The sequence below is a fragment of the Canis aureus genome, chromosome 14 (genome assembly GCF_053574225.1).
Source record: "Canis aureus isolate CA01 chromosome 14, VMU_Caureus_v.1.0, whole genome shotgun sequence".
NCBI lineage: Eukaryota > Metazoa > Chordata > Mammalia > Carnivora > Canidae > Canis > Canis aureus.
The window spans coordinates 63,512,878-63,533,567 of NC_135624.1; the positions used below are offsets into that span (position 1 = coordinate 63,512,878).

Here is a 20,690-nt window from a genome sequence, read left to right on the forward strand (position 1 = left end):
CACCGAAATCAAGAAATGTTAACATGTATGTTTTAAATTTACTTAAAGTATATTTCTCAATATCAGTATTTTTGATTTAATGTAGTTACTTTAACTATGCATTCCAGATGTTTTCTGGATTCCTTCAGCTATACACTTTTGAAGAAAAATTGATTTTTTTTTTTTACATTTGTTTCAAAGTGAAGCTTTAAATGATAGTATTAAAAATCCACATTTTTAAAACTATAAACAAAACAAAAACCCTGGAGGAAGTGAATAAAATGGTGGGCCTTAAGAGAAACAATGTAAAAAAATAAACAATGTAGGGTAGCATTAAGAGTTTGACCTCTGGAGCCAGACTGAGTTTAAATCCCAGTGTCACCACTTACAATGTGTCTTTGATCTACCAGACTTCAGTCCCAATTTCCTCATGTTGAATAATGTATGACGTTAATAGCCATTTAAATAGTTAAACCAGATAGGGACACCTGGGTGGCTCAGCAGTTGAGCATCTGCTTTTGGTTCAGGGCGTGATCCCGGGGTCCCAGGATCGAGTCCCACACCGGGTTCCCACGGGGAACCCTGCTTCTCCCTCTGCCTGTGTCTGCTTCTCTTTCTCTGTATCTCTCATGAATAAATAAAATCTTTTAAATAAATAAATAGTTAAACCATATAGTAAGCATTTAGAACAGCAGCTGGCAGGTAAAGTGCTTAGTGTTAGTTAATATCTTTTTTTTTTTTTTTTTACTATTAATCATTTTAAAAAATAATTTACTGCACCTGAGTTAATTTTTTCCTTGGTTCTCTCATAGTTGCTTTTCAAACCAGAGTGCCTAAGGATGAGGTGGTAAGTTTTAAAAAAAGATTTCTGTGCCCTACCATTACAAATTCTGATTTAGATGGCCTGGTGTTAATTCAGGGACCAGTATTTTTAACAGACAAAACAGATGATGCTGATTCAGATAGTCTATAGAATACACTTTGGGAAACATTGCCCCGGGCACACTAGTTTTAGGTTTCTCTTAGCCAATAACAGAGACATGGATGAAATTAATAACAAGAATGAAATATGATATATTAACATGATGTATAAAACCTAACTGGTAGTTCCATGGACCTTACCCCCCAGAACTATACCCTAGGCTTAATCACATTTAACATACCACAAGTAGGTTCCTGGACTCTGAAACCAGGAGTCGTTGGGACTCAGGAAACCCTACACTAGAGAACTGTTGGCTTTTATTCACCCTTAAGCATTGCTTTAAGTGGCCTATGCTAATATATATCCCAGAAGATCATCTTACAATAAGTAGGAAAAGGGATAATTCAAAATAAGTAGATGACTAAACAGAACTTTATTAGCAGCCATAATTCTTTTATACTTATTAAATGAGCTCTTTCAGACATACACTTGACACTTGAACAATATGGGGATTAAGGATGCCAACATCCGGGATCCCTGGGTGGCGCAGCGGTTTAGCGCCTGCCTTTGGCCCAGGGCGTGATCCTGGAGACCCGGGATCGAATCCCACATCAGGCTTCCAGTGCATGGAGCCTGCTTCTCCCTCTGCCTGTGTCTCTGCCTCTCTCTCTCTCTCTCTCTGTGTGACTATCATACATAAAAAAAAAAAAAAAAAAAAAAAGGATGCCAACATCCCTCACCCCATGCAGGTGAAAATCCACTTATCATTTTGACTCCCCCCCCAAATTTAACTAATAGCCTACTCTTGACCGGAAGCTTTACTGATAATATAAACAGTCGATTAACATGTACTTTTTATGTTATATGCATTGTATACTGTATTCTTTTTTTTTTTTTTTTTTTTTTTTTTTTAAGATTTTACCTATTTATTCATGGGAGACACAGAGACAGAGAGGCAGAGACACAGGCAGAGGGAGAAGCAGGCTCCATGCAGGGAGCCTGACGTGGGACTCAATCATGGGTCTCCAAGATCACACCCCAGGCTGAAGGTGGCACTAAACCGCTGGGCCACCAGGGCTAACCTGTATACTGTATTCTTAAAGTAAGCTAGAGAAAAGAAAATATTAAAATCATACGATAGAGAAAATACATTTACCAAAATGTTCTGTATTGAAAAGAATCCACATAGAAGAGTACCTGCTCAGTTCAAAATCACATTGTCAAGAGTCTACTTAACATTTCTAATTGCAACACGTTCAAACATACATGTAAAGGGAAATTAAGGCCAAATAATTAAGTTTATTCTTTAAATTTTATTTCAGTCCAACTTTTCTTGATCACTTCCATTTAGGGTCCCAATGGCACAGAATTTTGATAAGATTTTAGAGGAAAGAGATTTCTGCGAACCACTAGAGGAGTAAATCTGTAGTGTATTGTAAAAAGGAGAAATTCAAAGATGTCAACTTTGGGAGTAGACACACGGGTAGAAGAGATAGGTCTGTTGCAGTTGGAGCAATTAACTCCTTAGTTAGGATACTATGGGACTTTAAAAGAGGCATATACCTCTTACATAAGGAAGGCAGAGAAGTTCTATTTGAGTAGAATCTTGGAGGAAGAGTGAGTATGGCAATATGGGGAATGCCAAACATTTTAAAGTTTATCCAAAGGCAACAAGGGCGAAACAAGTTTGGAAGATAATATTAGGAAGGTGGAGAGGGGTTAGATCATGAAAGACTTTACATTGTATCCAGATATGAAGATGACAAGCAAGGTTCTTAAGAATCTATGCAACATAATTAGATCAGCCTTCAGATAAGTAAATTACTCATTCTAACTGCTGTTGAGCAGTGGAATTGGAATAGATTAAAAATAGAGGCAGGAAAACCAGCTAGGAGTCATTTGCAATGATACAGGCAAGAAAAGAAGATTTCAATTAAAGCAGAGTAAAGTCAATTAAGCAAAAGATTTGACATAAATTTATTTTTAAGATTTTATTTATTCATGAGACACAGGCAGAGGGAGAACAATTCTCCCTTTGGGTAGCCTGATGCCGGACTCGATCCCAGGACCCCAGGATCATGACCTGGGCCAAAGGCTGACGCTCAACCACTGAGCCACCCAGGCATCCCTGACACAAATTTAAAAGAGAACTTGATGAATGTGTAAGAAGAGGAACAAACGGTGAATAAAAAAATAGAAGGTCAGAAAGCCGAACAACCAAATAATTTCACACTACTGAGGTATTAAAATTCCAAGCTGACACAAAATATTTATAAGCTTCTCTAGCATAAGCTTGTTGAACTCTACTTCTCCACAGTAAACACAGGGATCACCACTTTGCTCTTTACTGTTAGAACTTCATAAAAAAGATATAATCATCAAACTACTAATCAAAATCATCCCTCAACTATAGACTACTTGCAAATACAGGAAAATAGAAAAATGGAAAAATACATCCATATTTCTTCCACCCAAAGAAAACTGCCACTGTTTGACCAAGGTTAAATATATTGCTGAAAGGAAATATATTTCTTAAAAGTCCATTGTAATCTCATTAAGAATACTGCATTAAGAGTAGTGCTTAAAAAAAAAAAAAGAGTAGTGCTTATAGGGGAGCCTGGGTGCCTCAGTCAGTTAAGTGCCCAGCTCTTGATTTTGGCTCAGGTCATGGTCTTGGGGTCCTGGGATTGAGACCTGTATTGGGCTCTGCACTCAGCGGAAAGTCTGCCTCAGGATTCTTTCTTTCCTCCTTCCTCTGCCCCTGCCTGCTGCTTACTTTCACTCTCTCTGGGATAAATCAATCAATCTTAAAAAAAAAAAAGTAGCGCTTATATTTCTAAGAGTATATGAATAAAATAAACATGGAGAGGACACCTATATCGACTAAGTATTTTTGTAATTAATGTTTTGCAAAAATAAGTAACAGTCATCACAACCTTGTGATTCAAAAATAAAGAACAGTGGACTCTACAGAGAACTTTCACACTGAGGCTTTATATAAATAAATTTCTGTATTTTTAAAATCAGAAGTTAAATATGAAGCCTTAAACTGAGTGTATAGTTTTCAAATAAGTCTTTTCCCAAGTACGACACCATGAAAAACGAACAGCTCAAGTAAACCATTATTTTTTTAAGTTTTATTTAAGTAATCTCTGCATTCAACATGGGGCTTGAACTCATGACCCTGAGATCATGAATAGCTTGCTCTTCTGACTGAGCCAGCTAGAGGCCCAGAAAACCATTATTTTAGAATCATAAGAAGCCTATACACTACACTGAAAAAGAAAAAAAGAAAAAAACAAAAACCCCAACCATTCCAACTGTCCCAAATAGTGTTTTTTTTTCCTTTCACTACAGCTCTAAAAAGCTTATGCTAAAAAATGCATGCATGACATTGATCTCTAAAAAGCAAAAGCTTTGTCATATATATAAGGGTCCATCCTTAAGATCACCAAAGGATTTCAAAAACTTACGATGGATAACTAAAAACAAAATGCAGTTAAGTTGAAACACATCTCTTTTGCTTATTCCACAAGAAAATTAATAAAGCTTAATTCTTAAAGTGGCTTGGATTTTCTCACTTTAAACAGTGACAAAAGCAACATGTTTAGGCTTGTTTTGATAATCTCAGCGTACTTAAATGTGTATAGCCGCTGAATCAACACTTATTGTGCTGAAGCTTATGCACGCACAGTTGTGATCATATTATTGATCCAAAAAGCTAAAAGCACAAGCAACTAGGAACTTGGAATACCATCCACCTTTAACAAAAAGGCTCATAAATAGTCTTACCTGTAAATTTTATTTTTTTACTTTTTTTTACCTGTAAATTTTAAAGAACTCATATTTCAGCTGGTTTTCTATATTCATTACACAGCCACTTAATTAATGACATAAAACATAAACAGAACTGCTTTTTAAAATGCAGAGAGACACATACAAAAAACAATTATACTGCAAGGTTGATTCCACAGCAAGTCAGTGTTCTAACACCTAGAGGGATCTTGGCTAACTAGAAAGGAGAATGCTGGCAATGTAGACTAGTTAACATTTTGTACTTTAATTCGGTGACTTTCTTGGCTGATTGTGATTTGTGAGGACTCTGCTCCTCTTCCTTCCATGGAGTCAGTATGTATTCTTGTCAAATTCCTTACTGAAACGCTGCAAAACATCCCAGTGAAGGAAATATAATGATACTTAAAATTTTCTGCATGCAAAAACAAGTTAAAAGATCCAGTTAAGGATGAACATTAGAACCATTTACTACATCTGGATCTTTTTCTTTTAAAAGAGATTAATTATGTATTTGACAGAGAGAGAGCACACACACTGGGAGCGGGAGAGGGAGAAGCAGGCTCCTGGCTGAGCAGTGAGCAGGACCAGGACTCCATCCCAGGACCCTGGGAGCCTGACCTGAGCAGAAGGAAGACACTTAGCCAAACTGAGCCACCCAGGTACTCCATACATCTGGAATCTTTTAGTTTTTCTAAGGTATTTTACAGTTTGTAATTCCTAAAAGGCAAACATGTTTTTTAAATCAAGACCCTCACCAAGACTGAAATGAAAAGGCCCAACAACCTCCCAAAATGTTAAAGACACAATGAAAAAGGTTTTTCTTTTTCCCCCTTAGTTGGGTTTGTTACTGTAGGTTATATGCGGTTTTGCCATAGTGATAAAATATAGCTAATAATACTTTACCCTATGCCAGCTCTTGTTTTAAAGGCTCCACGTGTATTTCTCATTTAATCCCCACAACACCTCTACAAGTAATACAACGATTTTTACAAAAGAGGAATCCTGGCTCAGATGAGAATAAGTTAACTCAAGTGGGCAGCCGCGCTGGGATCAACAGGTCAGGGAAATGCCAGAGACCGAAAAGCTACTAAGAAATTGTCAGACTCCTTGAAGTTAGCTTCTTGCAAACATTTTTCAAAATACTTTTTGTCTAAAGGTTTTGGTTAAATATAGTAAGTTTCACGTTAAGTCTTTGAAATTCCAGGAGTGATTTTTCAGAGAATAATCACAATAAAAAGGGCTCCTTTCCCAGAGAAGCAGAACTTCCTCTCTAGAGGGAAAGACAGATCAAAGAGAGAGAGAAAAGCAGGTGGGCAAAATGTCACACAGCAGTGATCTTTAATCCTAAGTCAGCGTGGATTCCACGCCAGCATTTTGCAACCTGAACACAAAGCTAGTGTGCTAGGAAATACGGGGCACGTTCACGGAATCCAGCGTGAGAAATCACGATAATGACTGGAAATCGTATTAGAGAAAGAAACGTGTACTTCTGGGAATTACCGGGTCAGTAATCATTGGTTCAAACGTTCAAAATCAAGCACCGGCGGCCAATTACTAGCGAGACATCGGCACAATGGAAGTGGGAACTGTCGACCTGTAGCAGACGCTTTGCCCTACAAATTCTGTTTGGCTTAAGATGCAGCCTGGGCCCCGGGGCGCGGGGACACGGGGGGGGGGGGGGGGCGAAGCCCGAGCAGCCCGAGGTCTCTGCACCGCGCACAGGCGGGGAACAAAGGAGGGCTCGGGGGAAGGGAAGGCACCCGCCTGCAGGGTCTCTCGGGAAAAGCTCGGGAATCCGAGCCGTGAGTCCACGGTTCTAGTGTGTGAAACGCGGTGGTGCAGTTTGGTACCTGCGGGGGGGGGGGGGGGGGGTAGGTTCCTTTTTAGGACTAGCTTTCGCCTCTTCTCCCACCCAGACCTCGGGGCCTCCCCGGGGCCTCCGCGGTGCCTCCCCGGGGCCTCGGCTCCAGTTAGGCGGCCGCGCCGAAAGCCTCCCGGCGACTCGCGGGCCTCCCGCCTGCGGGCACCGGGCGGGGCGCACACACCTGGGGCGCCGCCTGCCCCGCCCGCGCGGGGGGAGGGGGGAGGGAGGGGGGAGGGAGGGGGGAGGGCGCGGCCGGGGGAAGCCGGGGAGGAGCACGCCGCCCCCTAGGGGAGCCGCGCCGCCCGCGGGGCCGGGCGGGAGGGGCGGGCGAGACCGCGCCGTCGGGCGGGGCTGCGGCTCGGCTGGCTCGGCTGGCTCGGGCCCCGGCGGGGCGGGCTGCGCGCTGCGGGCCGCGGGCCGGGGGCCGGGCCGGGACGAGGCGGCCCCTCGCCGCCAGGGCCCTCCGCTCGCCCGCGCAGGCCGGGAGCCGGGGAAGGAGCGAGCGAGCATGGCCGAGCCCTCGCCGCCGCCCGCCGCCCGCGCGCAAAGTTGCGGCGAGGAGCCGGCCCGGGGCGGGCAGCAGCTGCGGGGGGAGCCGCGCGGCGCTGCAGCCGGGGCCGCGGGCCGGGAGGGCGAGGCGGGGCCGCCGCTCGCCTCCCCCGCGGGGCGCTCGGAGCCCAGCTCGCCGGCGGCCGCCCCGTTCTTCCTGCTCTACCCGGGCGATGGAGGCGCCGGCTTCGCGGCCCGCCCGCCGCCGCAGCGCGCCTGGAGGACCCCGCCGTCGCCGGGCTCCCCGCTGCCCTTCCTGCTGCTGAGCCACCCGGGCGGCGGCGGCGGCGGCGGCGGCGGCGCCAAGCACCGTGAGTGGCGGCGGGAAGGGGCCTCGGCCGGGACGGGAAGGGGCGGGGGGCGCGGCCGCTCCCGGCGCCCGACTGTTTCCCTCCGCGCCTGCCCAGGCCGCGGGCTCCCGCCCGGCCTCCCTCGGCTCGGGGCCGGCCCCGGGCCCCGGACCCCGGACCCCCGACCCCGGACCCCGGGCGGGGAGCCTTCCGGAGGCGCGGCGGCCGCCGAGTGGGTGTGGCGCCCGGCGGTGCGGCGGGAAGCTCCGGAGCGTCCACGCGGCCCGGGGCTGCCGCGGCTGCGAGGCGAGGCGAGGCCGGGGACGGGGACGGGGACCGGGACGGGGCGCGTGGGGAGGCCGCGGCCCCCCTGGCGCTCTGCGGGCGGCGGGTGCTGGTTGCACGTGCGTGGGCCGGCCCGGAGCAGGCGGTCGCGCGGGGCCCGCGGGGTGGGGGCGGCCTTGTAGGACGGGCCTCGGCCTGCGACGCCGCGACCCCGGCACACGCAGCGCTGTCCGTGTGCACCGCGGTGCTGCCCGGAGTTCCCAAAAGGGACGAAACTTGCGTGGGGTGCAAGCGGGAGCCCCCGCCCCTGGAGCTAGAGCTACGGGGCCGAACCTCTTGACCGCTTTCCTCTGCACAATCAAGAACTGGGCCTCGCCTTTTCCGCCCCCTCCCGTCCGTCCCCTGAAGAGCGACACTAGTCGAGTATTTTCCGTGCGCCTGTGCCGCGGTCCTCACTTCCCTGGGGCCCAGGTACGATGCCCCGCTTTCAGGTAAAGCGAAGGGATCCGCGTTCCTGAGTGATGGGTCCCAAGGAACAGCCCCAGAGAAGGAAGTTGACCCAGATGCCGCGCCCGCCCGGCCCGTGCCCTCTGCAAACACCAGACTTCAGACCCTGGAAGCTGGTCGCATGGTTTCCCTTGCTTAGGGGCCCCTGGATTGAGCCGGAGGTAGCAGCCCAGGGTCTCCTTTCCCCTGTTCCCTAGAAACAGGCCCAACACCGGCCACTAACAGTCTCGGCCGGAACCGGAGTTTCTGTGTTGGGAGTGGTCTGTGCTGATCTCCAGGTGGGAGTGTCTAGTCAAGGTAGAAACTAGTCCTTTAACTAGAGGAGTTAGAGATAAGAATATTCACATCACTTTCAGTTTTCTAAGGAAACTGCTTTCTAGTTTGTTCTTTAAGCACAGCCTCATTTTTTCTCCTTAAAATTTCATTTCTGTGCAATCTATTAGCCACATCACTATAGAGTGAGGACACTCCTCTCTGTTTTTTAGGACTCTTTCTAACAGCTGTGGTACAAAATTTGACAAGAAATGTTCAACTGTTGGCTGGCGTCACGTGTTGGGATTGCCTGAATTTAGTTCATTTAACTCTTCCCCCCCCCCCCCCAGTAAAGGTTGGCTGCTTTTTTTTTTTTTTTTTTTTTTTTTTTTTGGAGTATTGTTAGAAAATTAGGGCCTAAGCATGTTCAAGATCAGGAATGGAAAACTTAAAGCTAAAGTTTCATAGTACCTGTGATCTCTTTTTAGTCTGTGCCTTACAGTAGTAGTGGATAATTAAAGTAGTTCTTGTTTTGAGTTTTTATTTTTACCTTGTTATATGTACTTTAGAACATACACATGCTTGGAAAAAAGGGATACTTGTATATTCATTGCAACATTTCTTTGTGGCTGCCCTGCAGAGTCAATGCAATATTACTTCCCGTGTTGTACTTGGATATCAGAACTCTGAGTCTTCTGGCTGTTAAGTCAACAACCTTAGACGAAACCGTTTTTACGAAATTTCTCATTTCACTTACCAGGACAGTACTTGGATTTTCAACGTCAACACCCAGTGAATATTTGCCTCCTCAACACCCGATTTTTAACTCTTCCTCATGTATTTGCCAAAAGTGCATAATGTATAATAATTTTGAGGTATTGTATATTAAGGCATCTTTTTATTCCAGAAATCTTGACTGTATTCAGGGATCTTAAAAATTAACATTTACCTTTGAGTTCAGAAGCTTTGTTTTGAATGGCACTGATAAAGAATCGCAAAAATGTGTGCAGGGGATGTAGCCTAAACTTTTCAGGGTCCATGATGTGTACTGTTTCAGTGCAAAACCTTGCTAGATCTAATGCCCTTAAATTACTCAGCATGGGCAAACCAGTATGAAGGAAGGCTTCTGTTGTGCTTTGTTGGATCATGTCCCTTTCTGAGTCTTCGTTCGAGTGCTAATCTGCTAAATTTTTATGCTTCTGGCTTTTAAACATCCATGCCTTTTCAAAAATATTTGATTTATAAAAATAACAGGTAACACATGAATCTTCTCATTGTTTAAATGTTTATGATACGAGTACACTGAGTACAAAGTGAACTTTCCTCTTAGGGGGACACTCCCTCCCTCATTTCTTTTCAGAGGTTACCACTCTTGAGTTTGGTGAGTTTTCTTCCAGAACTTCTGCATGTATTCACAGATATGCATATATTCATATTTCTTGAGGCCTTTTCCCCCATGGTGTATGACATTCCATACCAAGTTCTCATAAACTGTATATGAAGGAGCTACTTTGATGCCATGGTGCAGTACTTTTAATGCTTTTCTTTTCCATCCTAACAGTAAGTAAGTCTTCTCGTGGGTGGATAAGATGAATAAGAGATGGCTTCTTGGTGTTGGAGGGAAGAGGCACTCCTGCCATGTGCATAGTTATCAACTTCAAATGACAATTGCTCATTTCTTCTTCCAACTCTCAGAGCTAGAGCAAACCTTGATGTTTATGGCAATGACATGCAAGTAACCCACATGTCTGCCCTTGTCTTTTCTCTTCAAATTACAGCAGTATACGAAAAAAAAAAAAAAAAAAAAGTCCCACTCAACAAAGAAGCAGCTTTCTGTATTTGTATGTGCTGTTTTTTAGATGGTGGGGAGCCGGGAGGCTAGGAGAATAGAAGAGAAAAGTGGAAAGAACTGACAGCATTAACTATGACCACCTATTTGAAGTTGAATATACCTAACAGTGATTACTTTGGTTGAGCCATGGAAAATGCAGAGCGAATGAGGCTTCTGGCGACATTTACATATGCACTTTCTCACAGATGCACTTTAAGAGTCTCTTATTTGGGACGCGATCTTTCTCATTTATGTATAAACGCAAGAGTAAGGGAAGAAAAATAGGTTTATGTCTAGTTTATACACATACACACAATATAAAAAATATGTAGATGCACATGTGCATGTGTATATATTATGTGTATATGTATATATTCATTGATCATAATTTCTCTTCCACAGACATTTCTGGTTTTGTCTTTCTTCTTTTTTCATTATTTACTAGTATTCCAGAAAACATTATACCTGGTTGAATGCACATTAAGAAAACACAAAAATACTTTATTTTCTAAATATAGACACATCTGCTCAAAACTAAGAGGTACCGAGGATAGGATTGAACTATCAGAACCCCAATATTTTGACCATTCATCTTTATAGTAGTAGATTTTAGAATAGCAGCTGGGGTTGTGACTTTTTTAAAGACAGCTTTTTGGTATAATTGATGTAGAGCAATGTCTCAATTTACAATGCTGTGATTCACAAGCCTTCAGCTCTTTTCTGTGTTAAGAATGCTTTAACTGAAAGAAAGAAAAAAAACTGTATTAAGAATCACTAGCTGATCCATTAAATGCTATTTTGTCAAACAGCAGGTATAAACACCCATAAAAAAAGAAAAAAAGCCTTCAGGAATATCACATTTTCAGATAGTGTATAATTGTAAGTTAGTGCCTACCAGAGAACTGGAGTTTAGAACTCAAGAATGAGTACGCAGGTGGTTCCCTTCCACATACCGCTGCAGGTGTGGGGACCTGAGCTGGGATATGGGGAGCTGGGTCACACCCCTATTTCCTGTGTCCTGTGGCTAGAGTAACCTGTGTACCGCTGCTTCCCCTTCCCCAGCTGGCTTCTGTCACCACTGCTGCCTCAGCTATCAGAGCTCGTCTTCCCAGTCAATATCCCCCCTTCTCTTCTGCCTCCTCTTTTGCTTTACTTGCTCTTCCGGCCTGGCATTATCAAAAAGAGCATGCGCTGATTCACAAAGCAATGATTTCAGAATACCAGATGTAATCTTCAAGACTTTGTTTTCACGGCTCCCCTCTTGATAATCATAGATTGATTCTTTATACAGTTTTCTTTTTTCTTATTTCTGAACTTCGCTTCATTCTGGATACTAGAGGGTCCAAAAAGGCTCTCCATTAGATGGAAGAAGTTTTATTACAGTTCTGTAACCCAAACAATTCTAAATAAAGAATGTGAATAGTAAGATAATAGTGGTACTTAGTGCCTGCCATTTATAGAATATTTTTATGTGCCATGCAGAGAGCTAAAAAGTTCACACATATCGATACTTACGATTTTTTATTTCTTAAAATTTCCAATAGGTAGAAGTGCCAATACATAAAAGTATTCTAACAATGGAAACTGAAAAGAAAAAAATGGGAAAGAAAAGTAGTCCATATAGAGTTCATATAAGTAGAGGGATACAACATGTTTTCCATCAGATTACTTGATTCAGTATCTCTAAGTAATTTATCTAAATTATTATAAAATACAAAAATTCTGATAGGGTAACCTTGGATTTAGACGTTTACATTCTGGAGTCAGATTCTGTGGTTTTAGGTTAGTTCTTATCTCAAATTTTAGCACATATCAGAATCACCTGGACGTCGTACTAGCACAGATTTCTGGCCTTGTCTCCAGAGGTGTTTTGTTTATTTTTTGTGAAGTATAATTGGCATACAACATTGTATTAGTTTTGTGTCTCTACCACATAATGATTCAATATTCATGTATAATGCAATTTTTAAAATGAAGGTCAGAGAATCAATTCATATTCCTGCATTGTGTGATACCATGGTTCATGTTCTTAAGCACCGTATGCTCCCTCACCAAGGCCTTGAGTAGATTTGAGTGGAAGGCAGTAAAATTCGTTGAGAGAGAACAAAGGAAAGGTGTCAAAGAAAGCAACTTTTTGGGCTAAAAGACTAGTATTAGCTTCAAAATATATCCACGTGACTTAGTCTATCTTGTGTCTTTTTCCTCTTTTGACTTTTAACAGAAATCTGTGTTCAAAAGGTAGAACCTTACAAAGAAATTAAAAGAACATATTTTTGTAGGTTATAGATGGTAAAAAGTCTGGGAGGAGGAGGATGGAGTGTAACAATTAACTGGATGAAATAATGGTATTTCCTTGTTGTCTAGTATTTTTGAAAATTCCTTAAATAATTAAAAAGAGTTGCCTAAAAGACATGCTGCCTCTTTATGATAGTACAGAGGTAGTGTGTAACCATCATGAATTAAAGAATCCTCCCTTTTTTTAAGTAAGCCCTACACCCATCATGGGGCTTGAACTCGAAACTCTGAGATAGAGAATCACATGTTCTACCGGCTGAGCCAGCCAGGCACCCTAAAGAATCCCATTTTAATGAATTTTGCAGGCAATCACAACTGTTATATTTCCACCTAAACCTTATTAGCATGGAAACTTCTTGTTGTTGTAAAGTGGCTCAACTATGAGCTATAACATTTATTTTGGGAAGTCAGGAACATCTCATAAGTATGGTTTGAAAGGAAATGCTTTCAGGGTTTTAAAAGCAGTAGTACTTGAGAAAGTATCAGTATGCTTCTCACTCTCCTCTAGCTGCATTTGCATAATTGTGAAAGATTCAGTCTTCCTAGAACATCAGTAGCGGGGCGCTGGCCAGAGTGGTATCATCTCTGTTGGCAGGGCCCTTCTTAGTTACTGGTTCTCTAGTTGCTCCATGCCAGGTAGACTTGACAAGCAGCAGGCGTCAAAGGGAGTGGCATGGGGGTGGGAGGCAGAGGTGGGAAAGTTTGCAATCCTATGAAACATAGAAGAGAGTCTGTCAGATTGACAGCAAGAGGCGTGTAGAAAGCAGAAGTTGTTGGAGCATGTTGCCTTTTAGAATATTCTTCTTCTAACTTTATTATGATTCTTCTAACTAAATCGGTTTAGGGACTCTCCAGTGACATATACATCTGTTTCCTCTGCCTTTTTTATGAACTTAAGAAATCTGGTTGCCTGATACGAATGCTTGGTAAAATTCTGACCCATCTCTTCTTCCTTCCTGAAGGCCTGAGAGATGCCCCAGCATGCCCTTTGGTCACATTTCCTTTTTCCTTTCCTTTACCTTAGTCTGGTGAGCTTTCATCCTTCCCGACTTATATTTCAAGTGGTGATAGTATGGTGGTCCCCCCCACACACACACACACAAAATTGTCAATGTGGCCATGATAATGGCTAGTATTTATGACTGCTTACTTTGTACAAAGTGCTGCGCTGAGCATTTTATTTACATTACTTCCTTTAACTCTGAAGAAGTTAATACTATATCCCTATTCATCATTGAAGAAACAGGCACAGAAACAAGTAATTTGCCAAGGTTACTCAGCTTCTAAGTGGTGGATCTGGGATTCACTGTGGGTATTCTGACCCTGAGAGTCCACATGCTCTCAGCCTCCTTCATCATCTCCCATTACTGGAATCCCATCCTAAATTGAAGGCTCCTTTTCAGACAGCAGCAACCCTCCAGTTCCTCATTCTACTCAGCAAAGCCCTATTGCAAAATGAATAAATGAATGTGAAATTCATAAGTCACCAATTTGATAGAGAAAATAGTTACATATGTAAACAACACTGAATAGCCATCTGTGTGACAGGTCTTAGGAATTTCTTAAACACCTATAATTGTCTGTTTGTCTGTTACCTTGTTCTTCATGTCTCGAGTGACTAACACATAGTAGGTGCCTTGTGCATCTTAAATGAATGAATTTGTTTTGTACAAATGAATAAAGCCTGTGTTAGAATGACTTGTTTGTTAGGGCATAAATACAGCTTGATTTTGTAAAAGTTGGGGGTTTTCCTGGTTAAGGTAAAACAGGAAGGTGGAAAATACACCATTGCAAGAATGTAGAGTACTTTGGAGTCACATATCTATACCAAGTATCTATTGAGACTCTCATATTTGGTAGGTACTATTATAAGCAGATGTGTAAAAGTGTGCAAAGCAGGCAAATTCTCAAGGAGCCCATGATCTTTGTGAAGCTAGTTATTTAGTTTTATTTTATAACTGAGTAAATTAGGACAAGAGCAGGATAAATTTCCCAAGATCATCTATTAAGTTGCTGGCAGCTTTACATCTGTAAATCATTGCCTACTGCCACTTAGCCGTGAAATCAGGTTTTGTCATTAAGGTAGGAGTTAGCTCTAGTCTTATGTAGATTAATCTTAACAAGTGAAAAGATTATGCATTATAATACTTCTGGTGTTGTTTCTAACAAAATAATGATAACTTCTCAGGTATAATTTTATAGTACTTACTATCTACAAAGTTAATGCTGTAGATACTATGTAGATACTATTAATATCTACAAACTAATACTGAGTCAAATGTAAACCTAAAATTGTAGAAATCTCGGCATCAGTGGTGGACATAATAGATTTTTGTCTGAGAGAGGGAAGGAAGTGAGACGGAGGGTAGTGGGAAGAACTGGAGCATGTGAAAAAATCATGATCATCCAACTGAATAATCTTATATTTTAGGGGCCCTTGTGTGGCTCAGTTGGTTAAGCCTCAGACTCTTGATTTCATTTCAAGCCATGATCTCAGGGTCATGAGATGGAGTCCTGTGTTGTCAAGCTCCCGCTGGGCATAGAGCCTAATTAAGACACTCTCTTTCTCTCTCTCAATCTCTCTCTCAGAAAAAAAAAATCCTATAATTTAGCAGAAACATCTGGACCTTCCACCAATGTCATCATGATGGTGATTTATCAAAGAAACCCTTCTATGCTAATGGCAACTAGTAAAATGACTGGGGTGTGGGGGTGAGATTTTTCTTAATTGTAGAACTGTGATCAGGAATCTTTGGGAAGTAGAACTTGTGAGCTTTACAAACTGATTTTGTTGCACAAATTGATAAATTTTAAAAAGCACCATTATGTGCAGAATAGAAACTAGATAATAGGACTAGACAACTGCCTTTAAAAGAAGTAAGTGAAATGGTTTCTTACCTTCAGACCTGTTAAGAAATGGTATACCTAGGGTCCCTGGATGGCTCAGTCAGTTAAGTGTCTGCCTTTGGCTTGGGTAATGATATCAAGGGTCCTGGGATCCAGTCCTTTGTCTGACTTCCTGCTCAGTGAGAAGTCTGCTTCTCCCTCTCCCTCTCCCTTTGCCCCTCTCCTCGCTTGTGCTCTGTCTCTGTCTCCGATAAACAAATAAAATCTTAAAAAAAAAACAAGCAGAAGTGGCATATCTACAAGAAATCTATTTCTGAAAAGTATCTAAATAACATCATTGGAAACAAAAAAAATTAGAAATAACCCATATATGCTCACCAGCATGAAAATGGATCAGAAAATTGTTTACATATACAATAAAATATTAACACATAGCAGCCAAAAGGATAAACTATAGCTGCACACTACAATGTGGATGAATCTTTAAAAATGTAATGTTGAGTGAAAGGCTTTCATAAAGCATAAAACCCTTTCTGTAAAGTTGAAAGAAGATGAAGCTAAATACGTTAAGTCTCCATATATTCATAATATTTTTAAAGCAAGGTAATGATTTACACAAAATTCAAAAGTAATTGCCTCATTACGGGAGGCAGGAATTCATAAGGAAAACAAAATTTAAGTTGTTCATCAGTTGGGCAGTGGTTTCATGGTTGTTATATTTTTTTTAAGAATAAAAATTAAACATTGAAGTTAACTTAGCTATTTGAAGAAGTTCTGGAATAAGCCATTTTAGAAAATAATTCCCCCCTTCATTTATTTTTTCTGAACGTATCAAGTATTCTTAATATGCCCAACTAAGTTAGTGGATGAGGAGGGAACTTGGTAGGATGGTTATTTCCAGCTCTTTCCTGAGTGGAGGTATAGTAAATAGTATATCCTTCAGGAAAAATTTGGTTTCAGCACACAGCAGGAAAGATCTATGCTAGGTTCTCAGTTTCTCAGAAAATGACCATTATAAACCTGACCTGTGTGTAGAAGAGTAAGTGGAATATATGGTTTGTAGAGTGTGAAAGCTAATAAAGATGTCCTCTTCCCCAAATCTTAGATTTGTTGAAATTTTTATTTGGGAATTTTAGGGGGATGTTGCCTGTATTATTTTGTTTTTGCTTTTTGTTTTGTTTTTACTTTCCCTAAGTAAAATTTAATCCTTGGGTTGGAATGCTGACATTTCAACGTATGAAGGAAAACATGGACTTTGGTTTGGGCGCATTAAGACAGATCTTGGTGGTGCCTGGATGGCTCAGTCAGTTAAGCATCCAACCCTTGATTTCAGCTCAGGTCATAATCTTAGGGTTGTGAGATCAAGCCCTATGTCGGGCTCAGTGCTGAGCATGCAGCCTGCTTGATTTCTCTTTCCCCTATCTCTGCACCTCCCCCTCCAAAAGGCAAATCTTGGAATCCTAGATATGCTGCTTGCTACTCATGTGATCTTGGGTCAGTTACTTGGCCCAACTTTGGTTTCTTGATATATAAAGAGGAGATACCAATATCTGCAAACAGGATTCTTTTTTTTTTTTTTTTTTAATTTTATTTATGATAGTCACAGAGAGAGAGAGAGAGAGGCAGAGACACAGGCAGAGGGAGAAGCAGGCTCCATGCACCGGGAGCCTGACGTGGGATTCGATCCCGGGTCTCCAGGATCGCGCCCTGGGCCAAAGGCAGGCGCCAAACCGCTGCGCCACCCAGGGATCCCCTGCAAACAGGATTCTCGTGAGGATATGATACGGTATTTATAAAGCACCTAAAGGAAAATAGAGACTCAAAAAATGATAGCTACCTTAATTATTTTTCCATATTGTATAACCGGGACATTGAGCATGACAAATCAGTCTTTGTCTTATAATAGTAGCTGAGTAAATATTCTTTAAAAAGAATGTGACTTCTGACTTCGACATGTGAATCTCATTTGCTTTGAATCAATTACAATGTGGAAAATTTGAGCTGTGTAAGCAGCTAGAACATAGTATTATTCAGATCATCACCTTGGATTTGAATTTCACTTAAGCCTGTTAGCTCTGTTTTAGGGCCACAGACTATATACCTAGTCCTCCTCACAACTACCTTACAAATAGGTGCCTTTATGCGCAGGTGAGATCAAATAAGAAAAGTTTGTCTCACTGATGTCGTAATGTTACCTTTACATTCTAAGCTAATGTTTGCCTAGTTAAGACCCAAATGTAAAAGCAGCACGAAACAATGTTTAGAATTATTTTTGTTAGTCTACAAATAATGTCTGTTTTCATATAAATTCATTGCTTGTGAACAATGAGTAACTGTTCATGCTGAAGACTCAAGGGTGTTTACCTGCAGGAAAGTATGCCGTCAAGAGTGGAAATACAGGTTTTCCTGCTCTCCCACAGTTCTTATTTCTGAAATGACTGCTAATACCTCCTCAAACTGATAGATAAGGGAAACTAAAGGATAGCTAACGCAGAAAGGTTTTTTCTCTGGCTTTGGGCTTCTTTCCTGGTGTCTTCTCCCTGGAGAGAAGGACCTTTGCAAGGAATGTTAACCAAGTTTCTTCGTTTATTGACCTAGATGTTCTCGTTAGGCCAGTGTGTGGTAATCAGTCCATATCTGTTCAGGGTTAGTAAATGCTTCTTGGTTTGTTGGTAAAAAGATTGTCATGGTTTGTGACAGGCTCCATTCAGGTATTGATGGACCTAGGGAATCCCAAAGCATTCAGATCTCTTTTTGTTTTCACCATTCTATATTTTAAGAATATCTTGGTGTCTGTCATATGGACAGATCAGCAGGGCTCTTTGGCATTGTGATTCTAGGAACTATTCAGTAAGTTTAATTTAAAGGTTTTAATGACTGCTTACTAGGTTTTGAAGTATTGCATAGCTTAAAGTGAAGCTATGAACTATTCCCTTTAAATTTTAACGTGTAAGACAGAAATGTGTATGGCTAGAAAGGAATCAACCTGTAATTAAATGTGAATGTATTAAGTGAAATTTTGTGTTCAGTATCTGGATACATAAGCACTACTTCGTTTGAGAAGGTGATCTTTTCTTACTACTACCTGCCCAGCGCCTGCATTGCTACCTGGCATGTAGAATACTCTTAGTGAATATTTACTGAATGAGTAAGTGAATAAATGAGTAACTCTGGGTCCAGATGTAGGATAATGGTGACAGAGACTTAAATAGAAATGAATAAACCTGGGATATTTTGTTTTCCTTAGTAACTTGCTGATTTTCTTCCTAATTGTAAATAATCATATACATATATGCATTTTGACATTGTGCCAGTTTGCTTTCCCTCTAACAGTATGAGAAATGCCTGTTTACCTACAGAGTCTGGTTCTTAGCCTTTTTTCTGTGAGCTCAATCTCAAATTAGGACAAAGCATTTATGAAATTTTAATATTATATTTAAATATATTATATATAAAATACAATTATAGGAGAATTTTCTTCTCTTAGTTCTCAGAAATCAAGGTATCCTTCTGATAAGAAACCCCTCGAATATAATAAATCATCTTGATATATTTCTCGAAGCTATAGGTTTCTCCTTAAAACCAGATCCTTAAATAGAACAAACACTTGTTTTTAATTGTTGAAAACATTTTCGAAGAATATTTTTATCATTCCTTACCTCCTTGTTATTTATGTGGCTCAGAAAGCAAACACCTAACTTTTTGCTACCAAGGTATTAATGTCTCATTGGATAATATAGATATGTATATGGGGGGGTGAATAGGTAGGTCGGTTTAAGAGAACATGATAATATGCCCTTATGATAGTCTAAGATGAGAGACTTTTAAAAATATAACAATTTTATCTTCTGATTAGAAACATAATACATACTTTATGCAGAAACAGTATATACAGCAACATCAAAAGAGGGGAGATTACCATTGATTGGAAGAGATTTTGCTTTTTTAACATCAGGTTTTTTTCTTACACTTCTGTCCAATCTAGAAAGTCAGATTTTTGTATCTTGGAGAAGGAAATTTTAAATGCCTGAAAGTATGATATTTAACTTGAAAATCTGCTTTAGCTTTTTCTTAAAACACCACCACCCTTTAGCAGAGTAAAGGATTTTAGTAGCTAGATGTATGACGATAAAAGATTTGAGGTAAATTATGTACTTGTTACATTAATCTGCCTCTTTTATCATCTTTGCTGTGGAGTATTACCCAGTGTTAATTGTCCTCCTATTATCCATCCCTTTTATCCCAAAGGGAGGGAATTGATGAGGATATGTGCATTGTGTTATGTCTGATCACAGTTTGACTAGCACAGTCTGGAAGTGGGTTGTACAGGATGAGAGCAGCAGCCTAATTGCTCTCCCTGCATCAGCAGCATCTATAAAGCATCCTGGGAATTGCTCGCCCTACGTTCGGAGCAGCTGGTCACATGAGCCCGGATTTTCAGTTCAGTTCATTAGTCAGCCATTTTGGTCAACACCCTGCTTACTGCGCACGACCAATCCTGTTAGAACTCAGCATCCCAGCTCATCTGAGCAGATCCTGGAAGTGATTTCTGCAGTTCAGGATTTTTTTAAGCTAAATTGAAAATATTGGTTTATTTTTGGTTTTTTGTTTTTTGGGTTTTTTTTTTGTATTTTTTCCTGCACAAAGGAGGATTTTTCACTTATTCATGCAGAGGCCAGTTTTTTAAAGCCAGCGAAGGTGGCATCGGCTGTGCAGGATTTAAAGCCTACAGCTCAGCTGAAAAAGGAGGGGGTAGGGAAGGGCAGATCAAAGGAGAGAAGCTAGGAGAAAACCAGGAATCCTCTTATTTTGCTATGTGGTAGGAACTGTCTATGAGACAAGATAGTGTAGAATTTTTTATCTTGAGCCATTGGTTCTTAAACCGTAAGGTATTTTTCCTCGTGTTTTGTTTTAATCTCCCCCACCCTTTTCCTTGAGAGCTTTGTTCCAGAGCTTTGGATTTGGGGTTTTTTGGGCAGGAGGTTTTATTTATTTTTGTTGGGGTAAGTGTGTGCGCGTGTGTGTGTGTGTGTGTGCGCGTGTGTGTGTTGTGTGTTGTGGTCCCAGCTGAGTCATCATGTCTGCTCTGACGCCTCCAACCGATATGCCAACCCCCACTACTGACAAGATCACACAGGCTGCCATGGAGACCATCTACCTTTGCAAATTCCGAGTGTCTATGGACGGAGAATGGCTCTGCCTGCGAGAGCTGGATGACATCTCACTTACACCTGACCCAGAGCCTACCCATGAAGGTATGGTCAGACCCTGTCC

General features: G+C 41.6%; 1 protein-coding gene across 12 annotated transcripts in view; it reads left to right on the forward strand.

Moving 5' to 3' along the window:
- Positions 1-7,053: 7,053 nt before the first annotated feature.
- The window catches only part of RUFY3 (RUN and FYVE domain containing 3), a 72,208-nt gene continuing 58,571 nt past the window's right edge, over positions 7,054-20,690 (forward strand). For 7 of the 12 annotated variants that reach the window (XM_077848285.1, XM_077848287.1, XM_077848288.1 and 4 more), the window contains exon 1: positions 7,054-7,420. In XM_077848285.1, the coding sequence (XP_077704411.1) occupies positions 7,069-7,420 (352 nt within the window). In that variant the 5' untranslated portion in view covers positions 7,054-7,068. Of the gene's footprint in view, positions 7,421-18,958; positions 20,672-20,690 lie in introns of those variants that run through there. The other 5 variants (XM_077848290.1, XM_077848299.1, XM_077848291.1 and 2 more) reach the window with 5 other exon arrangements.